Source organism: Syngnathus floridae, chromosome 16, assembly GCF_059516105.1.
Source record: "Syngnathus floridae isolate MCC-2025c chromosome 16, RoL_Sflo_1.0, whole genome shotgun sequence".
NCBI lineage: Eukaryota > Metazoa > Chordata > Actinopteri > Syngnathiformes > Syngnathidae > Syngnathus > Syngnathus floridae.
In genome coordinates, this window is record NC_142428.1 from 11,046,538 (window position 1) to 11,073,569 (window position 27,032).

The following is a 27,032-nucleotide window of genomic DNA, read 5'->3' on the forward strand; positions in this document are numbered from 1 at the left end:
ATTTGGTGTGTAGGTATAATTATATGCTTCAAATGTTTCTTTTATTTATTTAATATGTGAATATACTTGTCTGCTTATGTACTTTATTCAATGAGGTTTGAGCATATCTGTTTTTGTAGCGAGGCAGGACTTTTTGTATTTCGACCTCATTCCTTCAATGTTTCTCCTCCTCCAACACACCTGATTCAAATGATCACGATTGTTATCAGGCTCCTGCAGAGTTTACTGATGAGGGGATCATTAGAATCAGGTGTGAGCAGAATTTGACACCTGTGACTTGTCCCATATTACACAAGCTTACCATGACAATCTGAGTATAGTTGCACAATGTGAGTCTACTCACACTAAGAAAACCAAAATAAACCACAAGGCCACCTTGACCAGGTAGGCCTATTTACTTCCCTACTTACTACTCCCTACTAAGGTCTGAGGTCTTCATGATAGCATTAACTTGCTGTTTTTCAGATTCATCGCATATACACCAAAACATGAGTGCTTTCCATGCTCGACTACTGCACCTCGAGGGCAAAATGATGACAGGTGAACAACACCTACAGGACATTAGAGGTAACTATGCTTTGGAGGTCCTTTGCAGGTTTGGCCTCTGGGGGTCACAGGGGTGGGCAATTCCGGTCCTCGAGGGCATGTTTTATAGGTCTCCCTGCTGCAACACACCTAATTCAAATGATCAGGATTGTTATCCAGCTTCTGCAGACCTTGCTAATTATCTGACCATTTGAATCAGGTGTGTTGCAACAGGGTGACATAGAAAACATGCAGGACACTGGCCCTCGAGGACCGGAATTGCCCACCCCTGGTCTAGAATGTGGAGATCTGGACTCCACAGTTCTTGTCTTCTGGAAGTTTAGACTCTGGAGGCCCAGACTGTGGAATTTTAGATTCTGAGGGAATGGACTAGAAGTTGAAACTGTGGAGGTATTAAGTCTGTAGGCCTTGACTTGGCGATGGGTCAAGAGGTTCTGACTCTGCAAGTCTGTAGTTTGAAGGCTAGATTCTGGGGGTCTCGATGCTCTAGTCTAGAGGGCTTGTTTGTCTGGGGTCAAAACTCTGGTTTCATGCGTTGTTTGCTTTCAGCTGCCGTAGTGAACACGCTGAATGACACAGAGACACAAAGAGAAAGTAAGCACACAATCACCCTGTGTACTGTGTGTCTGTGTGTGTGTGTGTGTGTGTATGCGCGTGTGTGTGTGTGTATGTGTGTGTGTGTGTGTGTGTGTGTGTGTGTGTGTGTATGCGCGTGTGTGTGTGTGTGTATGTGTGTGTGTGTGTGTGTGTGTGTGTGTGTGTGTGTGTGTGTGTGTGTGTGTGTGTGTGTGTGTGTGTGTGTGTGTGTGTGTGTGTGTGTGTGTGTGTGTGTGTGTGTGTGGAGAAGGGTACGGGGTTATTGGAACAGATGAAAAGGGGGAAAAAGAGTGATGGGAAAAGTAGGCAAAGATAAAAGAAGCCTATAAACTGGTGTCAAATGTTGTCGAGAACTGTGTGTGTGTGTCTGTGTGTGTGTGTGGAGATAAACACAGCGTATTAACCAGCAGATCTCCTTATGAAACTCAATCTCTTTCACATGCCGCAACACACACTCACGGATTCCACGGAGTCGCATGTGGCGCATCTATTACCAATCCTCTTCCAGCGTTTTTTTTAATTCCATTGCTACTGGCTGATAAGCACAAATGTTTAAAGATACAAAATGGAGGCCTGGCATGCATTTACGGTGACTGATCATCTCAAAGAAGAAGCGCGGGTGTGTGTGTGTGTGTGTGTGCGTGCGTGTGTGTGTGTGAGTGCGTGCATGTGTGCGTGTATGCGTGCGTGTGTGCGTGTGTCACTGAGATGGTTCTGGTCTGCAGGGTTGGAGGTGCAAATGAATGTGGTGAAAAATCATGTGGAAGACCTGTGGACTGAAATAGCAGGTAAGGTTCATAAAGGTCCTAGAAAGAGAACCCCAGTCAACTGTTAGGACAGTCTACAAGACCTACAACCTTTGACTCAGAGGCCTGTACTCTGAAGGTCTTGAGTCTAGAGGCCTCAAGTCTGGAGACTAGAAATCCAAGATACTGCAAGCGGTTCTGTTCAGGGTCTCTATGTTGACATTCATTTTTCAGTCAAATCAGGTCAACTTTCCAACATGGAAGCACAACTGGGTAACGGCTGCAACAACACTGCAGGTATACTAACACACTATTTGCATGTTAGCATAATATACAAGCTAATAGCTGATTGGATGCCACGTGCCACTTGAAGCTCTAGAAGGCAACGTGAAGATGTCTGAAGCTCATGTGGAGAAGCTGAAGGTTCTCAGCTCAGGTTAGTCATAGTCTTCATATAATAATTAAAAAGAGTACTGGTAAAGGTTTGGTCCCCTGTGGGACCCCACATAAAGTTAAATGTCACTCAAGTTATTATTCTGTTCTCATATCACCCATGTTGTCCTTATGTTGACATTTTGTGTGTAGCGTTGGAGGTTCGACTCAACGTCAGTGAGAGACTTTTGGAAGAACTCAAGACTGAATGCACAGGTATGTGTGTGCATGTGTAGGTGTGTGTAAGTGTGTGTGCGTGTAGGTATGTGTGTGTGTGTGTGTGTGTGTGCGTGCGTGCGTGCGCGGGTGCGCTAATGTGTTGTCACTATCATGTTTTTACGTCAACACTTTTGTTCTCACGTTACTGTGACTATTTTGTTGTTGATTTTGCGTGTGCAGCATTGGATAGGCGACTGAATGTCAGTGACAAATTTCAGGAACAACTCAAGATTGAAAGCAGAGGTGTGTGGGGGGGGGGGGTTGGTATCTGTATAAGTGTAACTTAAGTATTTAATTGATGTAAGGCGAGTTGTCGACGGTCACGGAAAGACTGAAACTCACAGAAGCTGAAGTGGGGGATCTGTGGATGAAGAATACAGGTGATGAAAGCATGAGAATTTCCATGCATCATCATCATCATTCTCATCACTACTGTTGTCACATTATTCAGCTCAGACAACACGAGTTTCCAACGTGGAGTCGCGATTGACTGACAGCATCCACAACACTGCAGGTAATGTGGCTCTCATGTCATTTCATCTCATGTCATCTCATTTCGTTCTCATGCTGTCATCTCGCCATGTGAATGTGTTGCGTCCTTGACATTGCGGGTGTAGCCGTGGAGGTCCGACTGAACATCAGTGAAAAAATTCTTGAAGAACTCAAGACTGAGTGCACAGGTGTGTATGACAATGTGAGAAACTTGCATGTCACGTCATTATGATCGTTGCTGTTCTAATGTTCTTCAGCTTGGACAACGCACCTTTCTAACGTAGAGTTTCAACTGACACACAACATCGACAATACTGAAGGTAACCCTCATGTTGATCTTAGGTCACTTATTTTCTTTTCATAGGACAGTCATCTTAATAATTGCACTCACATATTCGGATGTCACTCATTTTGTTCTGTCAGTGTTGCTGAGAAGGTTAAACATGAACGGGCAGAAGATAAACAACTTGAAGGAGACAACTGAAGGTCACACAGGCACAGTGTGTTAATGTTTGTGTGTGTACTTGTGTTTCTCATGTTGATGACGTCCCCACAGATTTGATGTCACGCTTGCACGTTTTGGAACAGCATGGCACACAGACATCAGGTTGTAGAGTTGTTTGCTTGGTTGATTGTGCATGGCGATGATGTCATTATCAATGGCATTTGTTAGGGTTGATAGATTATTTTGATCGTATGATTATGTTGGAATGTAGACTATAATGATTAACCAAACTTGTCCTGCTCTCACAACGCAGTAAAATAAAGTGGTTGCATCCTCTGCTTGATTGACCAGCTGCAGAGGAAGCAATCAAAGTTGTTCTGTTTCCCCCAATGTCGTAAAACACCCCCTGCTCTGATTTGACCAGAGACCAGGGGTTCACCAAACCTCTCCCCCCCAACCCTGTTTTCTCTCAATAAATACTCTCTTACAAGAATCCAAAGTCAGACTTTGTTCGAACATCGCCGTATGCACAGTGACGAACGTGTTCTCCACTTGCAAGTGTCAAAAGGGCATACTGCCTCCCATGTGGTTTTAGCAAATAAGTTAGAGTGAGCACCACTCTAACAGCATTGATGATCGTTGGCAGGTGAGACCAAGGTGGCCTTTGCCGCCGCGCTGACAGACTCGGGATCCGTGGGACCCTTTGACCAGGAGACCACTTTGATCTTCTCCAAGGTTTTTACCAATATCGGACGCGCTTACGACGTGACCTCGGGTGAGCTTTGATAACTCACCGTCCTTAAGATGATGATGTTGATGGTGATGATGACACGACGGCAATGACAATGATGTGACCAAAGATTGGTCGGCCATTTTGCCTAGGTGTGTTCACGGCGCCCGTGGATGGCATTTACGTGTTCAGTTTCACGGCGGCGGACTTCCTGAAAGGCTACATGGGCGTCACCCTGTACCGCAACCAGCAGCCCATCGTCTCCAGCCTGGACCTCAACGACCACGGCGGCTATGCGTCGGCCACCAACGGCGTGCTAATCCCTCTGGAGGCGGGAGACTGCGTACGTCTCAGCCTACCCGCCAGCTACAGACTATACGACGACACGCGCAGCTTTAGCGTCTTTAGCGGATTTCTGCTTTTCCAACTGGAGGCCGACCAATGAACTTCTTCTGCTTTAAACAACGTGACATAATTGATTATACCCAGAAACGACAACGAGACAAGCGAACATGCTAACATAATATATGTACGATATATGCTAGCCACTATCTATGTTAACATGCTTGCATTTGTGTTAATGTTACGCAATAGTGTTTTACTCTGGAACAATGTGACATGCTGATGTGTTAACATTCATGCCCAATCGTGGGCCTCATCCACTAATACAGTGTTTTTCAACCGGGGTGCCGCGGCACACTGGTGTGCCGCAAAATATTTTCAGGGGTGCCGTTGGAAATTCTCCAATTTGAGTGCCTGTGCGATGTAGCGCCCGGCAGAGTAATCATGTAGTACTCTTCCATATCAGAAGGTTGCAGCAGCAGGTAGCGATTTGCCTTGTGCTTGCAGACAAGAAAATTGGTGACGCAGGGATGCAGCGGCAGGTATATGGGATGCCCATGCAGGTAGCATTGACAACGACGTTGTCATTCCGGATAGCGAGACGAGTCGATAGTGGCAGTGATGGAGAAGTTTTTGAAGAGAAAAAATGCTGACACTGTACTGCAGTGTTTCCCAACCACTGTGCCGCGGCACACTGGTGTGCCGTGAGAGACGTTCAGCTGTGCCGTGGGATTGTCCAATATTAATTACGGAGCGCATTGTAAACAGGATCACCAAACCACTGGTCAGTTCGCGCAAGGCCTGGTCAGCCACTTGCTAATCGTGCATGTGTGGAGAATCGGAGAATCTTGAGATTTCATATTGTGTCGATCTGATTGTATTGCATCGGCACATATTCAGTTTATGTGTGTGTTGCTGTGTGCTTTTGCTAACAGTGACAGACACTATGACGGTTGTGGTGCGTTTGTGGTCCAATGGAAATCAGAGCATGCAGTTCAACCGGAGAACCTGGATTGGTTATTTTTCACATACGTAAAATAAGCAGTCAAGTCGAGATTCCTCGACTGTGATAGCCACTCAGCTGCTATCAGAACAGCAGAGCGTCTTTAAAAGTGACTTTGTTCTTATTGTTGCAATATTTATAGACCTAGTCTAAAACAGTAAACAAAATCACGTTGATTCTTTTATTTTAATCACAATCACTTTAAATAGTTTATTTCTTACACCGTCTAAAACCTTTTTAAAAAACTGTCACTTTTATTTAAAAAAAGGAATACAATTTAAAGAATATTTAGTATTTATTTCTATTAAATTATTCGACTCTCCATACATATATAGGAATAGGACTGTACGTGTTTCGTTGTAATATAACTGATTTTAATATAGGAGCTTAACAGATTTTTGTTGGCGGTGTGCCGCGAGATTTTTTCCAATGAAAAGGTGCGCCGTGATTGAAAAAAGGTTGGGAAACACTGCACTAATAAATGCATATACAGTAATCCCTCGTTTATCGCGGATAATTGTTTCCAAAAACCATCCGCAATAAGTGAAATCCGCAAAGTAGGGTCACCCTCTCATCTGTAATTTTTTTTCCTGTACATTTTGTGTGTGTCAATAAATGTACATGAAACCATTTAAGTGCATATTTTACTATTAGAACATTAATGAATTGTTTCAAATGTGTAAATAATACATTAATAGTATAAATAACATACAGAAAAGTTTGTAAAAATATTGAAAATATAAATATTATACGTGTGTGCGTGTAACATGTCAACAAGAAGTACTGGGCAGGCTAACGAGTTAGCGGAAAGATGCTAATTCGCGATCGTGCTAACACGCGAAAACGGACCTCTAAAGGAATTTAAACGAACATTTGGAGCAATACTACATTGTCCTTAAGGTTAGACACATGTGATCGTTGATATCTCTTGTTAGGAGACCCACTTACATCGTCAATGACTCCTGTAACCGACATATGTACAAGAACGTAAAACAGGAAGTGGTATCGCCTGAAAACGGCCTTAAAAATGAATCACCCTTCCTCAAATCAAAGCACGGCAGGGTAACATAAATAACTTGGAGAATTCTTAACACATACTGTAAATATGTTTTTAGAACAACTTTTATTATTGTAATTTTTTATAACAAGGTTCAAGTGTACATACTGTAAATATGTTTTTAGAACGCTTATTATTATAACAATTTTTCTATAACAAGGTACAACACTGTAAATATGTTTTTAGAAATATTATTATTATAAAAAAATATGAAAAGGTATAAGTGTACGCTCTGCAATTGTGTGGGCACTCCTTGCCTTCTGTTGTTGTGTGGGCAAGTTTTGTGCCATAATTCCTCAATTTAGAAGTTTTATTTTGATTTTTAAATTGGTTTTTAATTTTGAAAAAAAAAAAAATCTGCAATGTAGTGAAACTGCGGTAGACGAACCGCAATGTAGCCTTGAATTATTGTATATGTTTAGATTTTCCGCAAAGGTTGAGCGTACCGTAATTTCCGGACTATAAATCGCGGTTTTTTTCATAGTTTGGGTGGGGGGGCGACTTATACTCAGGAGCGACTTATATATGTTTTTTTCACAAATTTTTACTTGATCATTAAGACATCACTCACTTACAAGTATAGTTGACCACTTCCCATGTTATTTTAGTATAGTTGATCACTTCACATGCTTTTATATCTTTATCTTGAACATATTCAAAACATAAAAAATAGAGAAAACATTAAATAAAGCAATTAACACTTTAAAGCATCATATCCAAGTCCACTGTCTGCTGTATGTACACTTGCTCCATTTTTGCTCCTCTTATATTTATTATTATTGTTTATTATTATTTGTTTATTTATCATTTATTCAACACTCTTATTTATTCATTGTTTGTGCCTTCTTGTTTTTTTTTTTGTGTTGCTTGTATTGTTAGGTTACGGATTCTAGTTATTGATCTGACTCCAAATTGCGATCAACACTTAACACATAAATTGCTATGTCCTAATCCACACACTGGCGCACCTAACAATTTTGCGAGTTCGTTCTGTCAAAGAGAAGACCAGTAGATCAATTAGACCAAATTTACCAATTATTTATTCCTGACAAAGCGCACTCATACAGGCCTGGGTCCCGGGTCCCTCACACTAAAACTCGTGCGTTTTTGTGACCACCAAAAGACGACACATTCTTCCGGGTTGCCCAGTTTTAAAGAAACACAATATGAATATTAAAGCATGCAAAATATTGTGAGATGATTGGTCGATGGCCATCTCCTCCCCGGTCCAGGTGTCGCTGAGGTCAGACGGTTGGGTTTTCCCCTCAAAGGCCGGTCTCATAGACGTGCTGTTGTTCTCGTTCCTCACCGACCTTGAGATGGTCTCCTCCGGTACTCCCTATCCGGGCCTATTCCACAACACTTCGAAGAAAACAAGTTCATGCAGTTTGCCTGCACATTCCTCGGCCCCCACCAATCCACACGAGCACTCCAATACTAGATATGAATATGATTATAAGTTTAACACAACCTTAAAAAATATGTTTGCAAACTCCCGAAAGCACATTTTCCTTTATTCCCTCTCATGACCTCATTTATGAGGTCATCACCCGTTACTCTAGCAAACAGCTACCAGCGCGCTGTCGATCCTTCCTTCCCCCCGCTGCTCATGTTGAGTCACCAGGGCATATTGGCCCATCGGTGGCAACGGGCCAACGGTTTTCTCGATCAACCGGACAGTGAGTGACCTAATACATGGAATACAACAACAATCGCATAAAATCATAATTGTAATAAAAATAGCTACAGCAACAAGCACAGACATGATGAGGCCTTTCCAGCTTCCGAACGTTTTCATCCAATCAGACCAAATATCGTTGTGTACGCCTGAATGATCTTTCATCTTTTTGTTCAGTGTCCTTAGTCCTTCCAACGCCCTGGTCAGTCGGCCTCCTGGTGCCGTGTTGTTTGGGATGAAAGTACAACATGCATCACCAAACATTCCACACACACCATGTTCCTTAGTCAATAGCCTGTCTGTTGGGTCTAAATACGATTAGACATTAAATCACTCGCTGGAATGAAGAGGAGAAGACAACCAGAACAGGTTTACTCGCGAGGAGAACGATAGAGAAAGCAATCTCAGTTACAACCTCCATCAGTTCTGAGTCCTTTCTCCACGTGCCCCTCTTTTTAATGTTATGGTTGCCCTGGTTACAGAGGCGTTGCTACACTAAAGGGAGGGGGGATTGTGTCTGTAGCAACGCTGATTAGCAAAAGAATGTAGTGTGGTGTGAATTAGCACTTCGTTGTTGGCTCTTGAACCCCCGCAGAGACCGTCCTCAGCCGTCTTCCCTCACAGTTGGCTGACTCCTTCTCGACTGTGGTCAAATACCCTGAAGCACGTTGATTGCCGCTTTGCTGTGGAACAAATGCAACTATACCTTTGCTAACTTTGTCTACTTGGTAATTAACACATAATAATAATAATAAGTAACTTGTCCTAAACACTTCAACACACATTAAGCAAACGTGAGGTAACCGGTATGCAGTTCCTTAAACAAACATTGAGTAAATATGGGATAACTTTTATGCAACTACTTCTAACTGTATGTAACCTTGAACAAAGAAAAACAGGTCTGATAAACTACAATCTATGAACCAAAACTATATCTAACTGCAAAGGAATGAAGTTCCTGTGAATCAAACAAAGAACATGTCACCTATGCAAATAAGCCTTGCTCATTGTTAGTGAAGGCCTCTTACGGGAATGAAAACACACAGACAACATAAGGACAGGAAGGATACAAATGGCTGACAGGGATCAAAAGACATCCCTATCACTAAAAAGGAAGAACCTAGATAAAAGGAAAGATAAACTCGTAAAGTCGAGGCCTCCAGGTCTGGCAGGCCAAAGCTTCACTTAAAATTATTCCAACACTGTCCAACGCAATTCTATTTTGGAACGCCATTAACGACGTTGCAGCCAATTGTTCATGAACTGCGGCAAATGATTCAGCTGTATAATTACCCAGTCGTTGGACATTGTAATGAAAGTAATTAGTACGGTCTACATTTTTATTGGGAGTGATCCATAGGAAGATACTTTCGAATCCCAAGAACACTTGATTAACGAGTTTATACTTATCTGGCACACCCCGGGGCGCTCCTATAGTGTCAATATATGTTGGATCGTCGTCGCTCAACCACTGGGGCAAAACGTCTCTTTTGCTTGCTTCAGGAGTCCTGCCAGTGGGGACTCCAGGTTCCAATTGAGATTCTGTATTTCAATGGGGACAACCACCACAGGCATTATCAACGACACGAGGGCACAGATACCTGATGCATTCTTCGGCAAGCGATCCTATAATTTGTCATCTCCACACCACAACCAGATGTCACTGGTCTTCCTCTGCTCCTTCCATCACTGCTGGGTGAATTCTGGCATGTCCTGTTAAAGCTTGAAAGCAAGTAAATTTGGAAAATAAACTTTGTATATCACAATTACAAATTGAAACCTACTCACCCATTTCTATTTTACCACTCCCCCTTTGACACATTCACCCAATGTGTCATTACGTATCAAAAGGAACCTGCAAAGCGTCCCCTCTCATCACCACACTCATTGTAGACAGGCCCACGGAACCACTAGTTACCATCTGGGCCCCGGGACCATCACCCCAAGTCCTTGAAACTTGACTGTCCACCACACACACTCGGCAACACAAACAAAAATCATCGCACTCCTGTCAGTGAGCTTATAGCCCGGCTGACAGCGGACATTTGTACACACAAAAACAGACATCAAGTATCAAAATAAAAACAGTCATAAAATGAATCCTGGCACCCGCGGATCATGTCCTGAAAACCACGTCATCAACAAGTTCATCATAAAAACCAAAAGGGCAAGGGTTAACATATTCTTGTAAATCCAACACAAACTTTCCACGAATGCAATCGACAACCTGCAAAAAGGAAAACAAGTTACGCAAGCAACGCGCAATCCGCTCCTTAGCTGGTGGCTGATGCTGCAAAAAAATCAAGTCACACAGAAAAACAAAGCAGAGCGTGCTATTGTCGCAAACACGTTCAAGCGTCAAACAATTGGTCACTGTCCACCTAGTCCGTCACCCCGTCGGGTGAGCTCAAAGTCGTCACACGTCAAATCGTCCAAAGTCTTGCTGTTCGATACTAGTTCTGTCTTGTCTGACCATATCACTGAAATGGGCCTTCTCCATCACACCGTTTTGTTGTCTATGGTGCCCCTGATTGATCATTGAGCCATGGTTCCGGTCAGAACTCATCACTTACCAGTTCCAGACCCTCCAGTCTGTACCACCCCTTCAGGTGAGAGGAATTTTATCCTCAATTGCAAACACATCACCCCAACTTCAGACCTCTCTGGCCAATCATACTGCGCACACACAGTCATAGATGATCTCATGCGCACGCACCCATCCACACACTCGCAGACACACACATCCGTCTCTATCACTCAGCTCTCCTCCCACACTAAGCAAAGTTAGTATGTTAGTGTGCAGGCAAACATTGACTCCTAATAGTAACTCTTCACATTTGGACATACTTGTCAACATGACCTATTGTAAAATCTCCAATTCAATTTTCCATAAACTCGCCCATCAGATTCATCGCAAATTGTCATATATGTCTATCTGGGGGGGGACGACTGTGGGACCCGCGTGTCAGGGGAGCCTCCATAACCTCAGATTGCTCCTACAAACTCGATCTCTATTAATTATCCTAATTATATTCAATAAAGATGGGTCCGACTATTCCCTCTGGATTTTTACGTCATCATTTGGCTCTCCCCCTTTTTCCTGTTGTCTAGCTCAAATATGTTTCTCAGTCTGCTTCTCTTTATTGCCCCTCTTGGCGAGTCTAACTCCCCCCTTTTTCTCTTCCTAAAAATCCTGCCTGTCACACCATCCAGCACCTCTCCCTAGAATGGGCAGTTTTTAATGTAATTTACGTCATTGCTGTCCAGATCTTCTATCCTCAATCTCCCTTGCTGTCAATCCCTGTTAAAATGCCAAAATGCCCCTCTTCCTCTTGACTGAATCCACTTTAGTCCAAATGTCCTATTCTAAAATGTATCTAACTCAACTTCTACTTCTTAAGCCTGACGAGCCAAAATATCAGATCTCCCTCTTGTTTCTTACCGTTTTAGCCTATTTGTTTTATCCAAATCTGTTCAATCTCTGACTATGATGCTTTTCTCTGTAGCTCTACGCATTATTCAATTTTTTATCAAATCTCCTCAGTTCTGTCAAACTCAGTGCACAATGAAGCTCTTGTCCACCTTGACCCAAGCTCCACCCAGTTTGGTAACGCCACAGCAAGGAGTGCGATTTGGCCGTCGGACACTTCCAACACCCCTGCGTCCCAGAGGTCACACAGAGTGTCTTCCATGCCTTAGTCCGCCTCTTTCGGCCAACGATATTGAGGCCGTTTGATAGGCTGCGTCTCATCTATTTGGAGATCAATAGGGGCCACCGAATGACAAAACCCGACATCAAATGGACCCTGGGACCACAGTGTGTCGGGCAAGGCCGCCAGCATTACTTCAGCGTCCTCATGATCAGTTAACTCCCTACCGTGTGTGCGGGACACCAACATCATCTCCAGCAATCCTGTGTCTGCCATGGGTTGTTTAATTTGGTATGCATTCTGAGACTCAGACCAGTACAAATTAGGAATGTGAGTTTTCCGCCAATCGGTCTGTTGCAACAACTGCTTGACCATTGAGCCCAATTGTCTGGCCTCGTGTCCTGGGGCAAGAGCCAGCGAAATGTGTGGCACCCCTTTCTCTGTCATTTTGAACCACTGCATTTGTTCATATGTCAATTCAGTTGCCGCTGCGACTCCCTCTTTACCAATCAAAATGGATGATGAAGTTAAATCCCACATGTGCCCTTCAATTTCTTCAAACAAATCCCGATATACATCATCACTTTTTCGGTCATAATATAGAGTGCAATGCAAAGGATCAACAGGTGGGTGGTATGGCGCCAGTGAGCAGATCCAGGGCTTCCACAGTAGGTAGGTCGAGAACACACCGCCACCAGCAGGGGTCTCTGGCTCCAGCCTGGCCCAGTAGATGGTTGCAGTTTTTGCTTCTGCCGGTAGGGGCGCCATCAGCCACTGACCATGTTGTTGTAGCTGCTGTGAGCACTGGATGCTGACGCCATCTGGAAATTGAATAATCACTCCCTCTGGCCCACACAGAATTCTGGCTTGAACGGCTGACAGCAAGTCCCTTCCCATCAAATTGATCGGAGTGTCTGTGGAATGGATGTATTTGTGCCACAGTCTACACCCTGTCCGGGTGATCACAGTTTCAAGTGGTTTGATGAAAGGCAGAGTACGTGGTTGTCCCGAGAAGCCGACTAAAGTTGTTGTTTTCTTTGACAGTGAGGATACAGGAAGGGCAGTGTTTATTGATGAATAAGTTGCTCCTGTGTCCACCAGCATCTTCACAGGTTTTTCCTTCCATTGTCACATGAAGCATTGGCTCCGCCGGGCCACTGCTTTCCTGGCTCCCCGGGCAGCCCTATTCAAATTGTCCACACCAGAGATCATCATGTTGGTAGTACTGACCTCCGTGCGTTTGTGGGCGGGTGGCTCCGCGCGGTCGATACTGTGGGCATTCTTTTGCCCAGTGGTCGGTTTCGCCGCAGATGAAACATGCGTTGGGCGAATGGGGTTTGTATGCTGCCCTCCCCGGGTAAGCAGGTGCACTCCCTCCCCGGCCTCTGTATCCGCCCCGGAACTGGCCCCTTCCGCGCCCCACCACCTGAAAAGCCTGTGACATTTGCATTTCCTTTTTCTGTGATTTAGACTGTTTAGCGTCACCATGCATTTTTGCCAACTGTAATTTCAACAACTGTTTAGATAATGCGTCTGTCTCGTTTTCAACTTTAGCTTGTGACTCAGTGAACATTCTGCAGTGATGCAAAAGATGACGTTTAAATCGTTCTTCGGCACAAACCAGAATGTCAGGATCTGACATTAGCTGCTTCTTCACATCTGGCGGAAGTCCATCCAGCAGCGCCGTTCGGAAGAGCACCTCTGCCTCGTGCGTGAGAGCCGGATGGCGACCTGTGGTTTCAATCCAACTCTCCACACATGTTACATAATGTTGTGCAGGTGACATTTTCACATCATAAGGAAACATAGTGGGGGCCAGATCGGTGGGTTGTGGGAAAGTCAATTTAATGTTTTCAAACAGGGGCGCTGCTACTTGTGGCAAGGGCACCTCCCTCCCCAGTCTCGCTGTGCCTGCTGCGTCCTCAATTGCCTGCAATTGCACTAGGGAGCATGCTCCTGCCAACATCTGGCGCATGTCACCGAGTGTACAGCTCTGCCCACTCATCAGAGCCAAAAATTTGTTTAGCCACACCTTGCCTCCTCTGTGAAGTGGGGGCATCTTTTCCATCATCGCAGTCACATCACGGAGCACCATGGGCTCGTAGTGCTGACCGCCCGATGTGGTCACCAGCAATTCATTTTTCTGCACCTCGGCCTGTGTCATCTGTCCCTGACCACTCCGCAAATTATATTTTCTCCGTGTCTCTCTCTCTCTCCCTGTCTGCACTTCTTTCTACTGTCCTGATTCGCGCACTCCAACATTTTTCTCTGTTGCATCACAACATCATCTTCTTCCTCACCCTCGCTGCTCTCCCACTGTGGACGCTCTTGCTGTCTTCGCGCGCTCTTCACGTCTTCTCGTCTCCCTCTCTCCGTTGCCCATTTTAACATCTGCGCTTCCTGTCTACGCTGCTCATCGGCTTGATCAATTTTCTTTTTTAGCGCCTCATTCTCGGCAGTAAGTCTATGCCAGCTTTCTCCTTTCGTCACATTGGACGGTTGAGGGCTCGGACCGGGGGTGGAGGTGTCCACGCGGGATGTGTCCCCCTCCCGGGCACGTCGCCTCTCTCTATTTACTGCTTGTTCAATCAACTGTACAATACTCTGATCCGCCCTTTCGCCTTCGCCCTCGACATCCACTACCATCCTGCCACCCAGCGTCACGACCGGAGCCATTACTCCGGGGTCGCCGTACGGCGGCGGTCCAACATAGCTCACTCCGAGTGTCGGGGCACTCGGGTTTGTCACATCATGCAAAGATGTATAAATGCCCTTGTATTCATTTCTTTCCTCGTCTATTTTCACTGCTTTCTCTTCACTGTCTTTCTTTTGAACCTCTAAATCGCTCGTGTTGCTAACCTAACCTAACCTTAAAGAAAGGACAAACAGATTACTGCCAATAGCTCCTCATTATTTACGAGTTACCCCCCCTTTCTTGAACATTCTCTGATCCATGCCGTCTTCCTCCTCACACGCCTGCACCCACACAGGGTGTGCACATAAACGCACACACCGAGCACGCACACAACCGCTCAATCTCACTGCTTCAAACATTCACTGAGAAACTCACACTGTCCCTGCCCCGCCCGGGCCATAGCACCGCCCCCGTGCGAGGGGGGGTCGCGGCATCAATGTTGACCGGTTACAGGCTGGCCATTTCCTGCAACAATCATGATGCCGGCCCACCGCCCGCACGAGCATAGCACAGGCCCACGCGCACAGCCCAGACCCGCGACTACGCGCGAGTGCAGGCACGCTCATCAGTCTCAACCTCTCAAAGGGCAGGCCAACTTTGCTGTTGCGCCCTTCATCATGTTCACATTCGACATCTTTCAATGTCTTCTACACAACATTTGTTGTCTCTTATTCTCATCCTATCAAGCCACCGTTCTAGTAACTTTCTGTCACACGCCTTATTTTCTCTACTGCCACACCTTGCTCATCTTAGTTTCTCTAACCAACTTAAACACACCATTGTCCACTTCTCAATTTCCCTATTATCGCTCAAAAGCCTCCTAAACATTCTCCATTACTGATTTCTTCCATAGAACACACATCTCACTCACACACACTGATATACACACCCACTCATGAGGATCCTCTGCGCGCACACACACTCTCCCCCCAATTTGGTTCATTTTAGATATTTTAGCGGTCTGATCTCTCACAGGAGGAACTGTTACCACCGGATATTTTTTGAGGAGGCCTCACTTCCCCTCGGGGATCTCTTTATTAACCCCAGCTATTTGAATACGATCGTCACTGCACCCTTGTCCGCCACGACGAAGCACTAGGTCCCTGACCTATCCGTAGTACGCGTAAGTCCCTGACTTTACCGTACACGTTACACACGTAAGTTCCAAACTTATTCACCGTATGTATCTTAACTTCATGCACACCTTATTTGATCTGAACGACAGTCTCCTCTTAAATTTCCTCTTTCAATTTGCAGCATTTCGACTTATAGTAACAGGTATTCTGCTTACCTTATCGGTGATGAGCTCAGGGTTGAGGAGACGTCGTACCAGCTCAACGTTGTGCGCTTATTCCAAACGGTTCGCCGACCGGGAGACAGTGTCCCTGACACTGTCCGGTGTCTTGGCTAAAGACCACGAGTTGTCAATTACCCTTCTCTTGACATCACGTCCGCGGTCGCCAAGAAATTGTTAGGTTACGGATTCTAGTTATTGATCTGACTCCAAATTGCGATCAACACTTAACACATAAATTGCTATGTCCTAATCCACACACTGGCGCACCTAACAATTTTGCGAGTTCGTTCTGTCAAAGAGAAGACCAGTAGATCAATTAGACCAAATTTACCAATTATTTATTCCTGACAAAGCGCACTAATACAGGCCTGGGTCCCGGGTCCCTCACACTAAAACCCGTGCGTTTTTGTGACCACCAAAAGACGACACATTCTTCCGGGTTGCCCAGTTTTAAAGAAACACAATATGAATATTAAAGCATGCAAAATATTGTGAGATGATTGGTCGATGGCCATCTCCTCCCCGGTCCAGGTGTCGCTGAGGTCAGACGGTTGGGTTTTCCCCTCAAAGGCTGGTCTCATAGACGTGCTGTTGTTCTCGTTCCTCACCGACCTTGAGATGGTCTCCTCCGGTACTCCCTGTCCGGGCCTATTCCACAACACTTCGAAGAAAACAAGTTCATGCAGTTTGCCTGCACATTCCTCGGCCCCCACCAATCCACACGAGCACTCCAATACTAGATATGAATATGATTATAAGTTTAACACAACCTTAAAAAATATGTTTGCAAACTCCCGAAAGCACATTTTCCTTTAGTATGCATATGTGTACTATCTCACCGAGGGATAGTGGGAACGTAATTTCAATCTCTTTGTGTGTCTTAGTATATAAAAAAAAAAAATCAACGGTAAAGCAGACTTTGACTTTGATCAAACAACCAAAAAAATACATATTTTCAGACGAAACTGGATGAGGGCGCTCTAAATTTCACCGTTGGCCGTGACTCATCAACTGGGTGGGCTTAAGAAAAATGGCACCAAAAAGAAACTCATATTTTGCAGGTTACAAACTTCAAGTTGTAAAATATGCAGCTGAAAACAGTAATCGAGCAGCAGAAAGAACGTTTGGAGAACCGTGATGTACCAATGGGTTACTATTTCAAGTGATGTCAGTGGCGGGGCGCGGCGGTTGTTTACATACAAACGTGCCCACATAAGGACTACCGGCATCATTAGCGGTGATCATTTCTAAGTGACACGGAGGACAAAGAGTTTGAAGGAATTAAGGATTTGGAGTGACATAGAAGGTTTGAAAAACTATTATGGCTTTTACGCACGCCCGGTCTTACTCTACTGAGTCGGGGGCCGCCGCTCGGCCGAGCGGCTGTCCGCGAACGGTGCGTGGGGCTCGGACATGGCCATTACGCACGCCCGGTCCTATGCCATGGAGCTCTCGTGTCTGGAAGTCCACGCCGCCACACGCTTAGAAGTTTGTTTTGTTTAATAAAGAGCCGTTTACCAAACCCACGTCTATCCTTGTACTTTGTTAACGCTACAATATAGTTACATAGTAGATCTGTGGAATAAAGACGAGGCTGACATCAGGGCGCACGCGCGGCAATGTTGACAAAGGAAGAGGAATTTGATCGATGGATTTAATGGATTTAAAGTGCACGGATGGTTTGATAATATTATTGGCTTGTATTATAGTTATTTGAAATATAGTTTATCTATCGTTATATGAGCCTGTGGAATATTTTGAAGTGCAAGCACCCTCAGTCGTGCGCACCCATTGTTGACAAAGAACGATCGATGGATTTAATGAATTGGAGTGACACCGATGGTTTTATAAACATGTTATTCATGTAATAGTTGTCCTTAATCACTCTATATGTTACGTCAGGCCCGTTCTCAGCTCTTTGTTTGTGTTTGTCACGTTAGCATACCTATCGTTTAGCCTGTTGTTGCTATCGTTTAGCCTGTTGTTGCTTGTTCATGACTGTTTTTGGTGTGGGATTTTGTCGAATAAATTGCCCCCAAAATGCGACTTATACTCCGGAGCGACTTATATATGTTTTTTTTTACTTTTTGGGGCATTTTATGGCTGGTGCGATTTATACTCCGGAGCGACTTATAGTCCGGAAAATACGGTATATGCAATACGTGTAACCATCAGCTTCGGGACGTGTGTGCACCTCTTCATCACCATGCATAATTATGTTACTAAATCACAATTTGATACAAGCTATTAAGTTGCGATGCCATTAGTATAAATCGCGTCCTATTTCTTTTTAATGGATATGAAGGAATGGGGTCGAAATACAAAAAGTCCTGCCTAGCTACAAAAACAGATATGCTCAAACCTCATTGAATAAAGTACATAAGCAGAAAAGTATATTCACATATTAAATCGATAAAAGAAACATTTTAAGCATATAATTATACCTACACACCAAATCAGTAAAGAAGACATAACTAGACATTTTTGATAAGTGGTAATGAGAAAGGTTTTTATAACTTTATGATCTGATATATATTTCTGAGCAATTTGAAATAACAAATGTCTTTTGATATTGCCTAAATAGCTTAATGACCCTTAAGGAACTGTGTAATGCATGCCTGATGTTTTTCTTTAAATCATGGACACGGCCAGAGTCGTCTTGACCATTCAGTACTTGATTATGTCTTGTGCTTTGACTAAACGTCATATGTCGCCTAATGCGAGACGCCAGACGCCGTTCACTACTGAACGCTCTGCACAGAGGGAAATATTTTGCCTAACAAAGAAAAGATACGGTTGGAAGGATGATTAAACTGAGAATATAATGACGTAAGCAAAGACATGGAGTATCAAAAGAACAAACTTTGCATAGTCAGGGAACAGTAATAGATTAATGAGTCACAGCCAAAAGCTCACACAATTTCGTACAAAATGACAAAATTGAAAGAATGAGGTGCGACAGTGTATGTGCAAGAATGGAGGAGAATGTTCACAGGAAGGTCACGTGGAGATAAAAACCAGCAGGTGCCAGAGGGAGCCAGCCAAGGACTCGGCCAAAGATGATCGCCAAGGCCGAAAGACGGGATGGAAGACAACAGCCCCCACACACACCGAATTGCCCATAACCAGCACCACTCCCATGGAATCTGAATCTCCTGCGAACTTGCCACACCCCCTGACTCATCACCCATCAAACTCGGCCCACACTGGCATGTGGAAATGAATATAAGCTGACCAAAGAACCTTGAATCCTGCCTTTTCTGAATGGAGACTTTCTGCTCTTGAAAGGCCCAGCGCTGTGTTGTACTTTCCTGAAAACAGAGCTTTCTGAACAAGAATTGTGAGTGAACTCAACCAACCTGTGTAAGTCTAATTTCTGCTACCGTGTCTTAGCATTTACCTAAATCTGAAGAAATCAAACGAGCACGCAGTGAGTAAATTGGATAACAGGTGATTGGCAATGGCTTTTGCCGTGAGGCGCAGATAGCACGCTCCCTAAATTGTGGTCAAAATCCAACAGATGAGTGCAGTGTTTCCCAACATTTTTTCATTTACGGCACACGTTTTCATTGGAAAAAATCTCGAGGCACACCACCAACAAAAATCTGTTAAATGCTACACCAGCTTCTATATTAAAATCAGTTATATTACAACGAAAGACGTAAAGTCCTATTCCTATATATGTACGAAGAGTCGAATAATTGAATAAAAATAAATACTAAATATTCTTTTAATTGTATTTCTTTTTTTTAAATAAAAGTGAGTTTTTAAAAAATGTTTTAGACAGTGTAAGGAATAAACTGTTTAAAGTGATTGTGATTAAAATCCAAAAGAATCAACATGACTTTGTTTACTGTTTTAGACTAGCGCTATAATTATTACGACAATAAGAATAACGTCATTTCTAAAGACGCACTGCTGTTCTGACAGCAGCTGAGTGGCTATCACAGTCGAGGTGTCTCGACTTGACTGTGTATTTTATGTAGGTGAAAAATTAACAATTCAGGTTCTCTGGTTGAACTGCATTCTCTGATTTCCATCGCACCACAAACGCACTACAACCGTCATAGTGTCTGTCACTGTTAGCAAAAACACACAGCAACACACACAAACTGAATATGTGCCGATGCAATACAATCAGACCGACAACATGAAATCTCAAAATTCTCCGATTCTCCACGCATGCACGATTAGCAAGTGGCTGACCAGGCCTTGCGCGAACTGACCAGTGGTTTGGCGATCCTGCTTACAATGCGCTCCGTAATTAATATTGGACAATCCCACGGCACAGCTGAACATCTCTCGCGGCGCACAGTGGTTGGCAAACACTGGATGAGTGGATGCGCGGAGGTTGAGGAGGCAACGAAAGATGGCTGCCCTCTGCCTTCAAACACGAGAAGCAGTTGCGCGTCGCGCTATCACTTGGGTCGGTAGGTGGCGACCCGGAGACGTGAGCGTGTGCGCGGCGCGTAACGAAGAAGGAAAGATCACGCTAACTTCCGGATTAGTGCACTGATGACGAGCAGCCTTAGCTAGCAACTGTGACGGAGGTGCAAACTAAGTCGGGAGTGAAAACGTTTCAGGTGGGACTCAGCAGCGTTTTCTTGACTTTTCTTGCGTATTTGTTCGCTTGGGTTGATTTTGCCCGGACGGCCGCCACGCGACATGCGAGGTAATTGCTAACTTAGCATTGGTTAGCTGTCTGTTGGGTTTGTGTCTCGACAGACGTGTCAGTCGAGCATTTGTAATCACTCGTCAGAACGGTCACATTTATGACCTCAGGTGGTTATTAGTTGACTGCGCCAAACGTTTTGGTGACACGTGAACTTTGTTTTTGTTTAAAAAATAAGTAGCAATTTTGTCTAATGTTAAGATGTTTGAAGATTAACTACAACCATCTATACGAGCAGTAGAGAGAACGGAAAGATGGATGGAATGTGAAGTAGTTCTACCGTTCCCATGGTGACGTTCTGTTGCGCAGTACTTTAATTCTTTAGTGTACTGAAAGTGTTGGTGTCCTCATCTTGTCAGCTGACCCGCTTGGTCGAGCGTCCTCCGCCGCCCATATGTGAGTATCGTTTCGTATCCATCACGTTCATTTTAGTCCCCATTTTTTCAACTTTAAATTTGGGTGTCAACATCACCATGTGTTTATCTGAAACCTGAAATGTATAACATGAATGTATCAACGGATGTGTGTATGCGTGTTTTCTGAGCAGAGGCGCAAGCGTGTAAAGCGGACAGTGCGGGCGCGCAGCATCAAACGTCATCATGGTGCTCGCCGATCTGGGACGCAAGATCACATCAGCGCTGAGGTCCCTCAGCAATGCCACCATTATCAATGAAGAGGTAGTGCTCCTGAATTTCTGCCCTTGCAGCACATCTTGTTGGTTTCATTTGTCATCCATTGCGGTGTCGTTTGGAGCCAAAAAGAGGAGCATTGTGTCCGTGTCCACAACCCAGCCGGGGACCTGATGGTCCATGAGATCAAGATTCCTATAACGCCAGTCAAGCATTAGGCCTTGCTTTTGTCTCCTCCCACCAGGTCCTCAACTCCATGCTGAAGGAGGTGTGCGCCGCCCTCCTGGAGGCCGATGTCAACATCAAGCTGGTCAAGCAGCTGCGAGAGAATGTCAAGTGAGATGGTGACAAACATGCAGCCCGGGCTTCCCCTTTGACATCCGACGCTTTTGTCCTCGCAGGGCCGCCATCGACCTGGAGGAGATGGCGTCGGGTCTGAACAAGAGGAGGATGATCCAGCACGCCGTCTTCAAGGAGCTGGTCAAGGTCAGAGTGGCGCAAAAAATTAGATGACGCAATCAGTGGCAGTGGCGTGGAGCCTTTGTTTTTGTACGCCCGCAGCTGGTGGACCCTGGCGTGAAGGCCTGGACGCCCTCGAAAGGCAAGAACAACGTCATCATGTTTGTGGGCCTGCAGGGCAGCGGCAAGACCACAACTTGCTCCAAGGTGCTACCTTGTTCACCTTCCACACAAAACCCATCTTGGCAATAATAATCGAAATCAAGATTGACTCTTGCCTTGCAGCTGGCGTATTACTACCAGCGCAAAGGCTGGAAGACGTGCCTCATATGTGCCGACACATTCCGAGCCGGTAAGCCACGCACTCAGTAGTTTATTGTTTTGGGCAGATTCTAACGTTTTGTCAGAGAAATATGAATAAGTTAACTTGTTTTTTGGGTCCTTTAGAACTTGATACAAAGGCTTAGTTGAGTTGAGTTGTTGAGCTTTAAATTCTGATACTTTTTTGGAGGGGGGGCTAATATCGATCATTAAAATGGCAGGGACCTATGCTTGACGCTCACCGGCGGTCTCTCCTCTCCGCAGGCGCTTTTGATCAGCTCAAGCAGAACGCCACCAAGGCCAGGATACCCTTCTACGGCAGGTGAGACAGGACCCCACGCGTGTTCTTGGTGGACATTTGTTGTCCGATTCATGTCCAGGGAGTAGCATATGTTGCAAGTGACATGTTGGGATGTATTGTAAAGTTTACCCTCGTCTAGTCTTGACTGTTAGTGCATGATTTTATTCTGGTGAAAATAAATAAAGTCCTATCATCATCAAATCTTTATCAAAGTATTTTAGGAACTTGCTCAGTTTAATTCCGATTTGTCCTGCCGCTGCGTCGTTGTTGCCTTGCAGATCCTCATCCGTGTTGTATTCAGGTTGCGGTTGTGTCATCACGCATGTTGCCATCAGGTTTTCACTGACTGACCTTTTGTTGCCTTCAGTTACACAGAAATGGATCCAGTGGTGATCGCTGCGGAGGGCGTGGACAAGTTCAAAGGCGAGAACTTTGAGATCATCATCGTAGACACCAGCGGACGCCACAAACAGGAAGACTCGCTTTTCGAGGAGATGCTGCAAGTCTCCAACGCCGTGGTGAGCACTTGATACCACTCAGCTCGGCTCCTCAACCTCCACCGTCGGTTATCCTCAGCGGCGTTTGTTTCCATAGCAACCCGACAACATCGTCTACGTGATGGACGCGTCCATTGGTCAGGCCTGCGAGTCTCAGGCCAAAGCCTTCAAAGACAAAGTGGACGTGGCCTCAGTCATCGTCACCAAGCTGGACGGCCACGCCAAAGGAGGCGGAGCTCTCAGCGCGTAAGCAGAAGAATAGCAGACTGCGTAGACTTTAATAGATTTAGCAAAAAATTCAATAATTGTTTAATTGGCTGATTTAATGTTTTATTTCATCTTACCCGATCGGCCAGTCAGCATCAAGGATACAATTAACGTATGATAAATCTTAACGGCACCATCTTTTTCGAGCTTTTTGTGTGACGGGCGGCCGTTTTGGTGTCAGGGTGGCGGCAACCCGCAGTCCCATCATCTTTATTGGCACGGGCGAGCATATTGACGACTTCGAACCCTTCAAGACACAGCCGTTCGTCAGCAAGCTACTCGGTACGCCGTCCTGCCGAAGGGCCACAAGCAAGCTGGCCTTGCGTCTCACCGCTTTCCTCTTCCGCCAGGCATGGGTGACATTGAGGGCCTGATCGACAGAGTCAACGAACTCAAGCTGGACGACAACGAGGAGCTGATCGACAAGCTAAAACACGGTGAGGAGGCCTCGCGCGTGGTCGGCGGCATGCCGCCTACGCGGCGCTCCTCATCCTGCCGCAGCGTGGGACGGCTTTGATGCGGATCCTCTGACCTTCAGGCCAGTTCACCCTCAGAGACATGTATGAGCAGTTCCAGAACATCATGAAGATGGGGCCCTTTGGACAGATCATGGTGAGCCCCCTCACAGGACCACTCGCCGACATTTTGAGCACCGAGCCATTGTGCGTGCGTGTGCACAGGGTATGATTCCGGGCTTCGGAACGGACTTCATGAGCAAAGGAAACGAGCAGGAATCCATGGCCAGGCTGAAGAAACTCATGACTATCATGGACAGCATGAACGACCAAGGTAATGCTCCCTGACATTTTGCTTCTGCTCTGTGATTCTTTGCTTCTGCTCCGTGATTCTTTGCTTCTGCTACGCAATTCTTTGCACCCATGGAAATCCCACCCACACGTCACGTTTGTGTCAAAGCCGCAATCAAAGAAACTGGGAGCAGAATCAAAGAATCGCCGAGCAGAAGCAAAGAATCACGGAGCAGAAACAAAATATCAGGAAACAGAAGCAAAATGTCAGGGAGCGCAATTAAATATTTTACACCATTTCACAATTTGTTTTGCGATCTGGCATTTTTTATTTGAATTTTTTTTTTTCCCCCGTTTGGTATTTTTTGCTTGTGACTTGATACTTTTTGCTTGTGTTTTAAAAAGTTTTCTTTCAATTTATTGTCACAAAATAAACACCATAGATGCGCTCCGACCGGCTGTTCGCACCTGCGCTGTTTGTAGCAGAACGAGTTGCAGATAGCTGTGGATGCTTCGCGCATAATTAAACGAAGTTGCAGGTGATCCAAAACTAGAGATGCACCGATCCGATAGCTGGATCGGATATCGTTCCCAATAACAACAAAATAGATGGATCGGGTATCGGAAAATGCAGCCGATCTGTGAGCCGATCCTTTCCTTAATCTATTGGGACATGGGCTACGTCATACGTCAGCAGCACGTGTGCCGCATGCCACGAGAGTTTTCTAAACAAACGCAAACATGGAGCGAACGAAAGAGTCAGCTGTGTGGAGGTACTTTAAACTGAACACGCCAACTAGTTCGACGGCAGTTTGTAATGTCTGCAAAGCTAATGTTGCCAGGGGTGGTGGTAGTACTGCCAGTTATAGTACTACCGATTTAATTAAGCATCTCCAGAAACACTATGCAACGGACCACCAGGAGTTCCAACAGTTGAGCAGATCTAAGGGAGCGGGAGGTGGACCTACACGGCAGTTAACGTTAGCAGATGCACTGCAAAGACGGGAGAAATTCCCAGGCAATAGCGCAAAAGCTATGAGAATTACTGAGAAAGTGCTGGAATTCATGGTTTTGGATGGACAACCGATGAGTGTTGTTGAAAACGAGGGCTTCCGACGTTTACTTAAGCACCTGGAGCCACGGTACAATTTGCAATCGCGCAAGTTTTTTTCTGAGACTGCACTGTCAGAAATGTATGAGAAAGTGTGCGAACACATGTTTATATTGCTTGATTATTGTATTTGACCAAGTCACTTGTTTATTCTCTTGTCCCGATGCTATATTTTATTTTTCCACATGTAGAGGTATGTAGCTTGTTAAATCAACCATAATATCGGATCGGTATCGGGTATCGACCGATACGCAAAGCCACGGCATTGGGATCGGTATCGAAACTGAAAAAGCCTGATCGGTGCATCTCTATCCAAAACTAATGAAAATTTACAGATGGTCGGCAACGAAAAAAAAAACAACCAAAGACAACAGAAATGCAGTTGCAGACAATGACTAAAATAAATAGCTGGCCACTGAAAAATAGTTGCAGATGTCGGGGACAACAACTCAGAACCCATTTGACAAATCAAACGAGTTGCACACGGCTCAACAATGCTAAAGGGCGCGCATGTCGGCCTCACGGTGCTGCTGTCGCCGCGGTAACCGCCCGAGTGACTGCGTCATGTACAGAGTTGGACAGCAAGGATGGCGCCAAGCTGTTCAGCAAGCAGGCAAACCGCATCCAACGGGTGGCCCGTGGGGCGGGCGTGGCCACGCGGGACGTCCAAGAACTTCTCACCCAATACACCAAGTTCGCCCAGATGGTCAAGAAGATGGGCGGCATCAAAGGCCTGTTTAAAGGTGAGACATCACTCGGGACGGCCACCTCCATCACACGTCTTGTGACTCGTGTCCACTTTGCCCGTATGGGTTCAGGAGGTGACATGTCCAAGAACGTCAACCCTTCACAGATGGCCAAACTCAACCAGCAGATGGCCAAGATGATGGACCCCCGTGTGCTTCACCATATGGGTAAAACTCCGTCACATAGTTAGCGTGTCCCAAATGGTCTCGCCCACACTCTCTGGGAAATTTAAGCAACAATAATGACAAACAGGTGCCACTAGATGGTGGCATTGTGTTGCTTAGGTTCACAGCTGGTGAATTGCAACCTATCTGCTTTTGTAGAACATTACATTTTGTGCATTCTTAAGATGAAACTGTTCTAAAAAATTGGTAGTCCATGAGTTGAGTGACTACTCTTAGGCTTGTATTTGGAAGAAACACCAAATTGAGTTGACTTGAGTTCGTCCTGCCTCTGACTTGCACACTTTGCAGGTGGCATGCAAGGCCTGCAGTCGATGATGCGCCAGTTCCAGCAGGGGGCGGCAGGAAACATGAAAGGCATGATGGGATTCAACAACATGTGAGCTGCACGGATGCCACCGCGACAACCGGCATCCTCTGGATGGAAGAGCTTTTTTTTTTTTTTTTTTTTAAATTCCGATGAAGATGCTGTGTCTCGGCTGGACGATGGGTGTGGCAAATAAAGTTTCTATTGGTCCATTAATCTGGTCCTGCAATCGGAGGTCATATGATTTGAGTGGTCATAAATCATGAAAATTTTCACAATAAAATAAAAATTTTCCATTCTCAAATCGGCTTTTCTGTTTGTGTGGGATTCTTTCAATATGATTTTTTTTCTTGATATCATTTTCCTGTCTGACTCAAAGATCTGTGCACTAACCTTGAAAAAGAATAATGAAATGTACAATTGGACTTTGTTGATAAAATCCTCAAAATATAGCCTTACCTGATGTTTGACAAAATACTAGTTTGCAAATGGGCAAATTACCTTTAAGATATTTACTTTTGTTAATGTATTAAAGTTGCTTTATCTCAACAAGACGGTTTGAAGCAAACAAAATAAAAACAGTCGATTATTTGCCATTGCATTGAGAGAGTGCTTGCTGCGGTCCAGAAACAATTCAGCACATCAGAATCAATCCTGCACACATTCCACCAAAGACAGCCCCGCCAACTTCTTTTTAATGTATTTATTTTACTTTATTGCAAACGAATGGATTTACAATCAAGTCAAGCAAATAATTGTGTGAAGGCGATGGCCTTCACACACATGTTATTCTACACCAGGGGTGGGCAAACTTTTTGAATGGTGGGCCGAATTTGGTTCTAAATTTTGATCGGGGGCCGAACC

The 27,032-nt window shown here is 45.0% G+C and overlaps 2 protein-coding genes and 1 long non-coding RNA gene across 9 annotated transcripts; 2 read left to right on the plus strand and 1 right to left on the minus strand.

Moving 5' to 3' along the window:
• Positions 1 to 226: 226 nt before the first annotated feature.
• On the plus strand, positions 227 to 5,952 carry LOC148385724 (uncharacterized). Of its 5 annotated transcripts, none has more exons than XM_088400309.1 (16): positions 227 to 384; positions 466 to 567; positions 1,096 to 1,140; positions 1,869 to 1,931; positions 2,124 to 2,186; positions 2,263 to 2,325; positions 2,475 to 2,537; positions 2,721 to 2,783; positions 2,846 to 2,920; positions 2,992 to 3,054; positions 3,158 to 3,220; positions 3,290 to 3,352; positions 3,456 to 3,518; positions 3,589 to 3,639; positions 4,124 to 4,252; positions 4,360 to 5,952. In XM_088400309.1, exons 2-16 carry the CDS (start codon positions 489 to 491, stop codon positions 4,650 to 4,652), a joined length of 1,239 nt encoding a protein of 412 aa, XP_088256435.1. In that variant the 5' UTR covers positions 227 to 384; positions 466 to 488; the 3' UTR covers positions 4,653 to 5,952. The 5 variants fall into 5 exon arrangements, with proteins under 5 accessions (XP_088256435.1, XP_088256439.1, XP_088256436.1 ...); XM_088400313.1 differs by having other exon boundaries at positions 4,213 to 4,252; XM_088400310.1 differs by lacking the exon at positions 1,096 to 1,140.
• A 2,700-nt stretch (positions 5,953 to 8,652) lies between these two features.
• Positions 8,653 to 20,942, minus strand: LOC148385725 (uncharacterized). The gene is made up of 2 exons (XR_015863371.1): positions 17,278 to 20,942; positions 8,653 to 16,590 (listed from the first exon to the last, which is right to left on the minus strand). It is a non-coding gene; the product is annotated as an uncharacterized LOC148385725 (long non-coding RNA).
• Positions 20,378 to 26,476, plus strand: srp54 (signal recognition particle 54). 3 transcript variants are annotated; one of them, XM_088400247.1, is made up of 17 exons: positions 20,378 to 20,512; positions 20,961 to 20,997; positions 21,149 to 21,278; positions 21,475 to 21,566; positions 21,632 to 21,716; positions 21,792 to 21,896; positions 21,975 to 22,041; positions 22,275 to 22,332; positions 22,679 to 22,829; positions 22,906 to 23,054; positions 23,257 to 23,357; positions 23,426 to 23,512; positions 23,614 to 23,687; positions 23,756 to 23,864; positions 25,505 to 25,675; positions 25,751 to 25,846; positions 26,153 to 26,476. In XM_088400247.1, exons 3-17 carry the CDS (start codon positions 21,201 to 21,203, stop codon positions 26,242 to 26,244), a joined length of 1,515 nt encoding a protein of 504 aa, XP_088256373.1. In that variant the 5' UTR covers positions 20,378 to 20,512; positions 20,961 to 20,997; positions 21,149 to 21,200; the 3' UTR covers positions 26,245 to 26,476. The 3 variants fall into 3 exon arrangements, with proteins under 3 accessions (XP_088256373.1, XP_088256376.1, XP_088256374.1); XM_088400250.1 differs by having other exon boundaries at positions 20,442 to 20,512; positions 20,911 to 20,997; XM_088400248.1 differs by having other exon boundaries at positions 20,446 to 20,601.
• Positions 26,477 to 27,032: the final 556 nt, after the last annotated feature.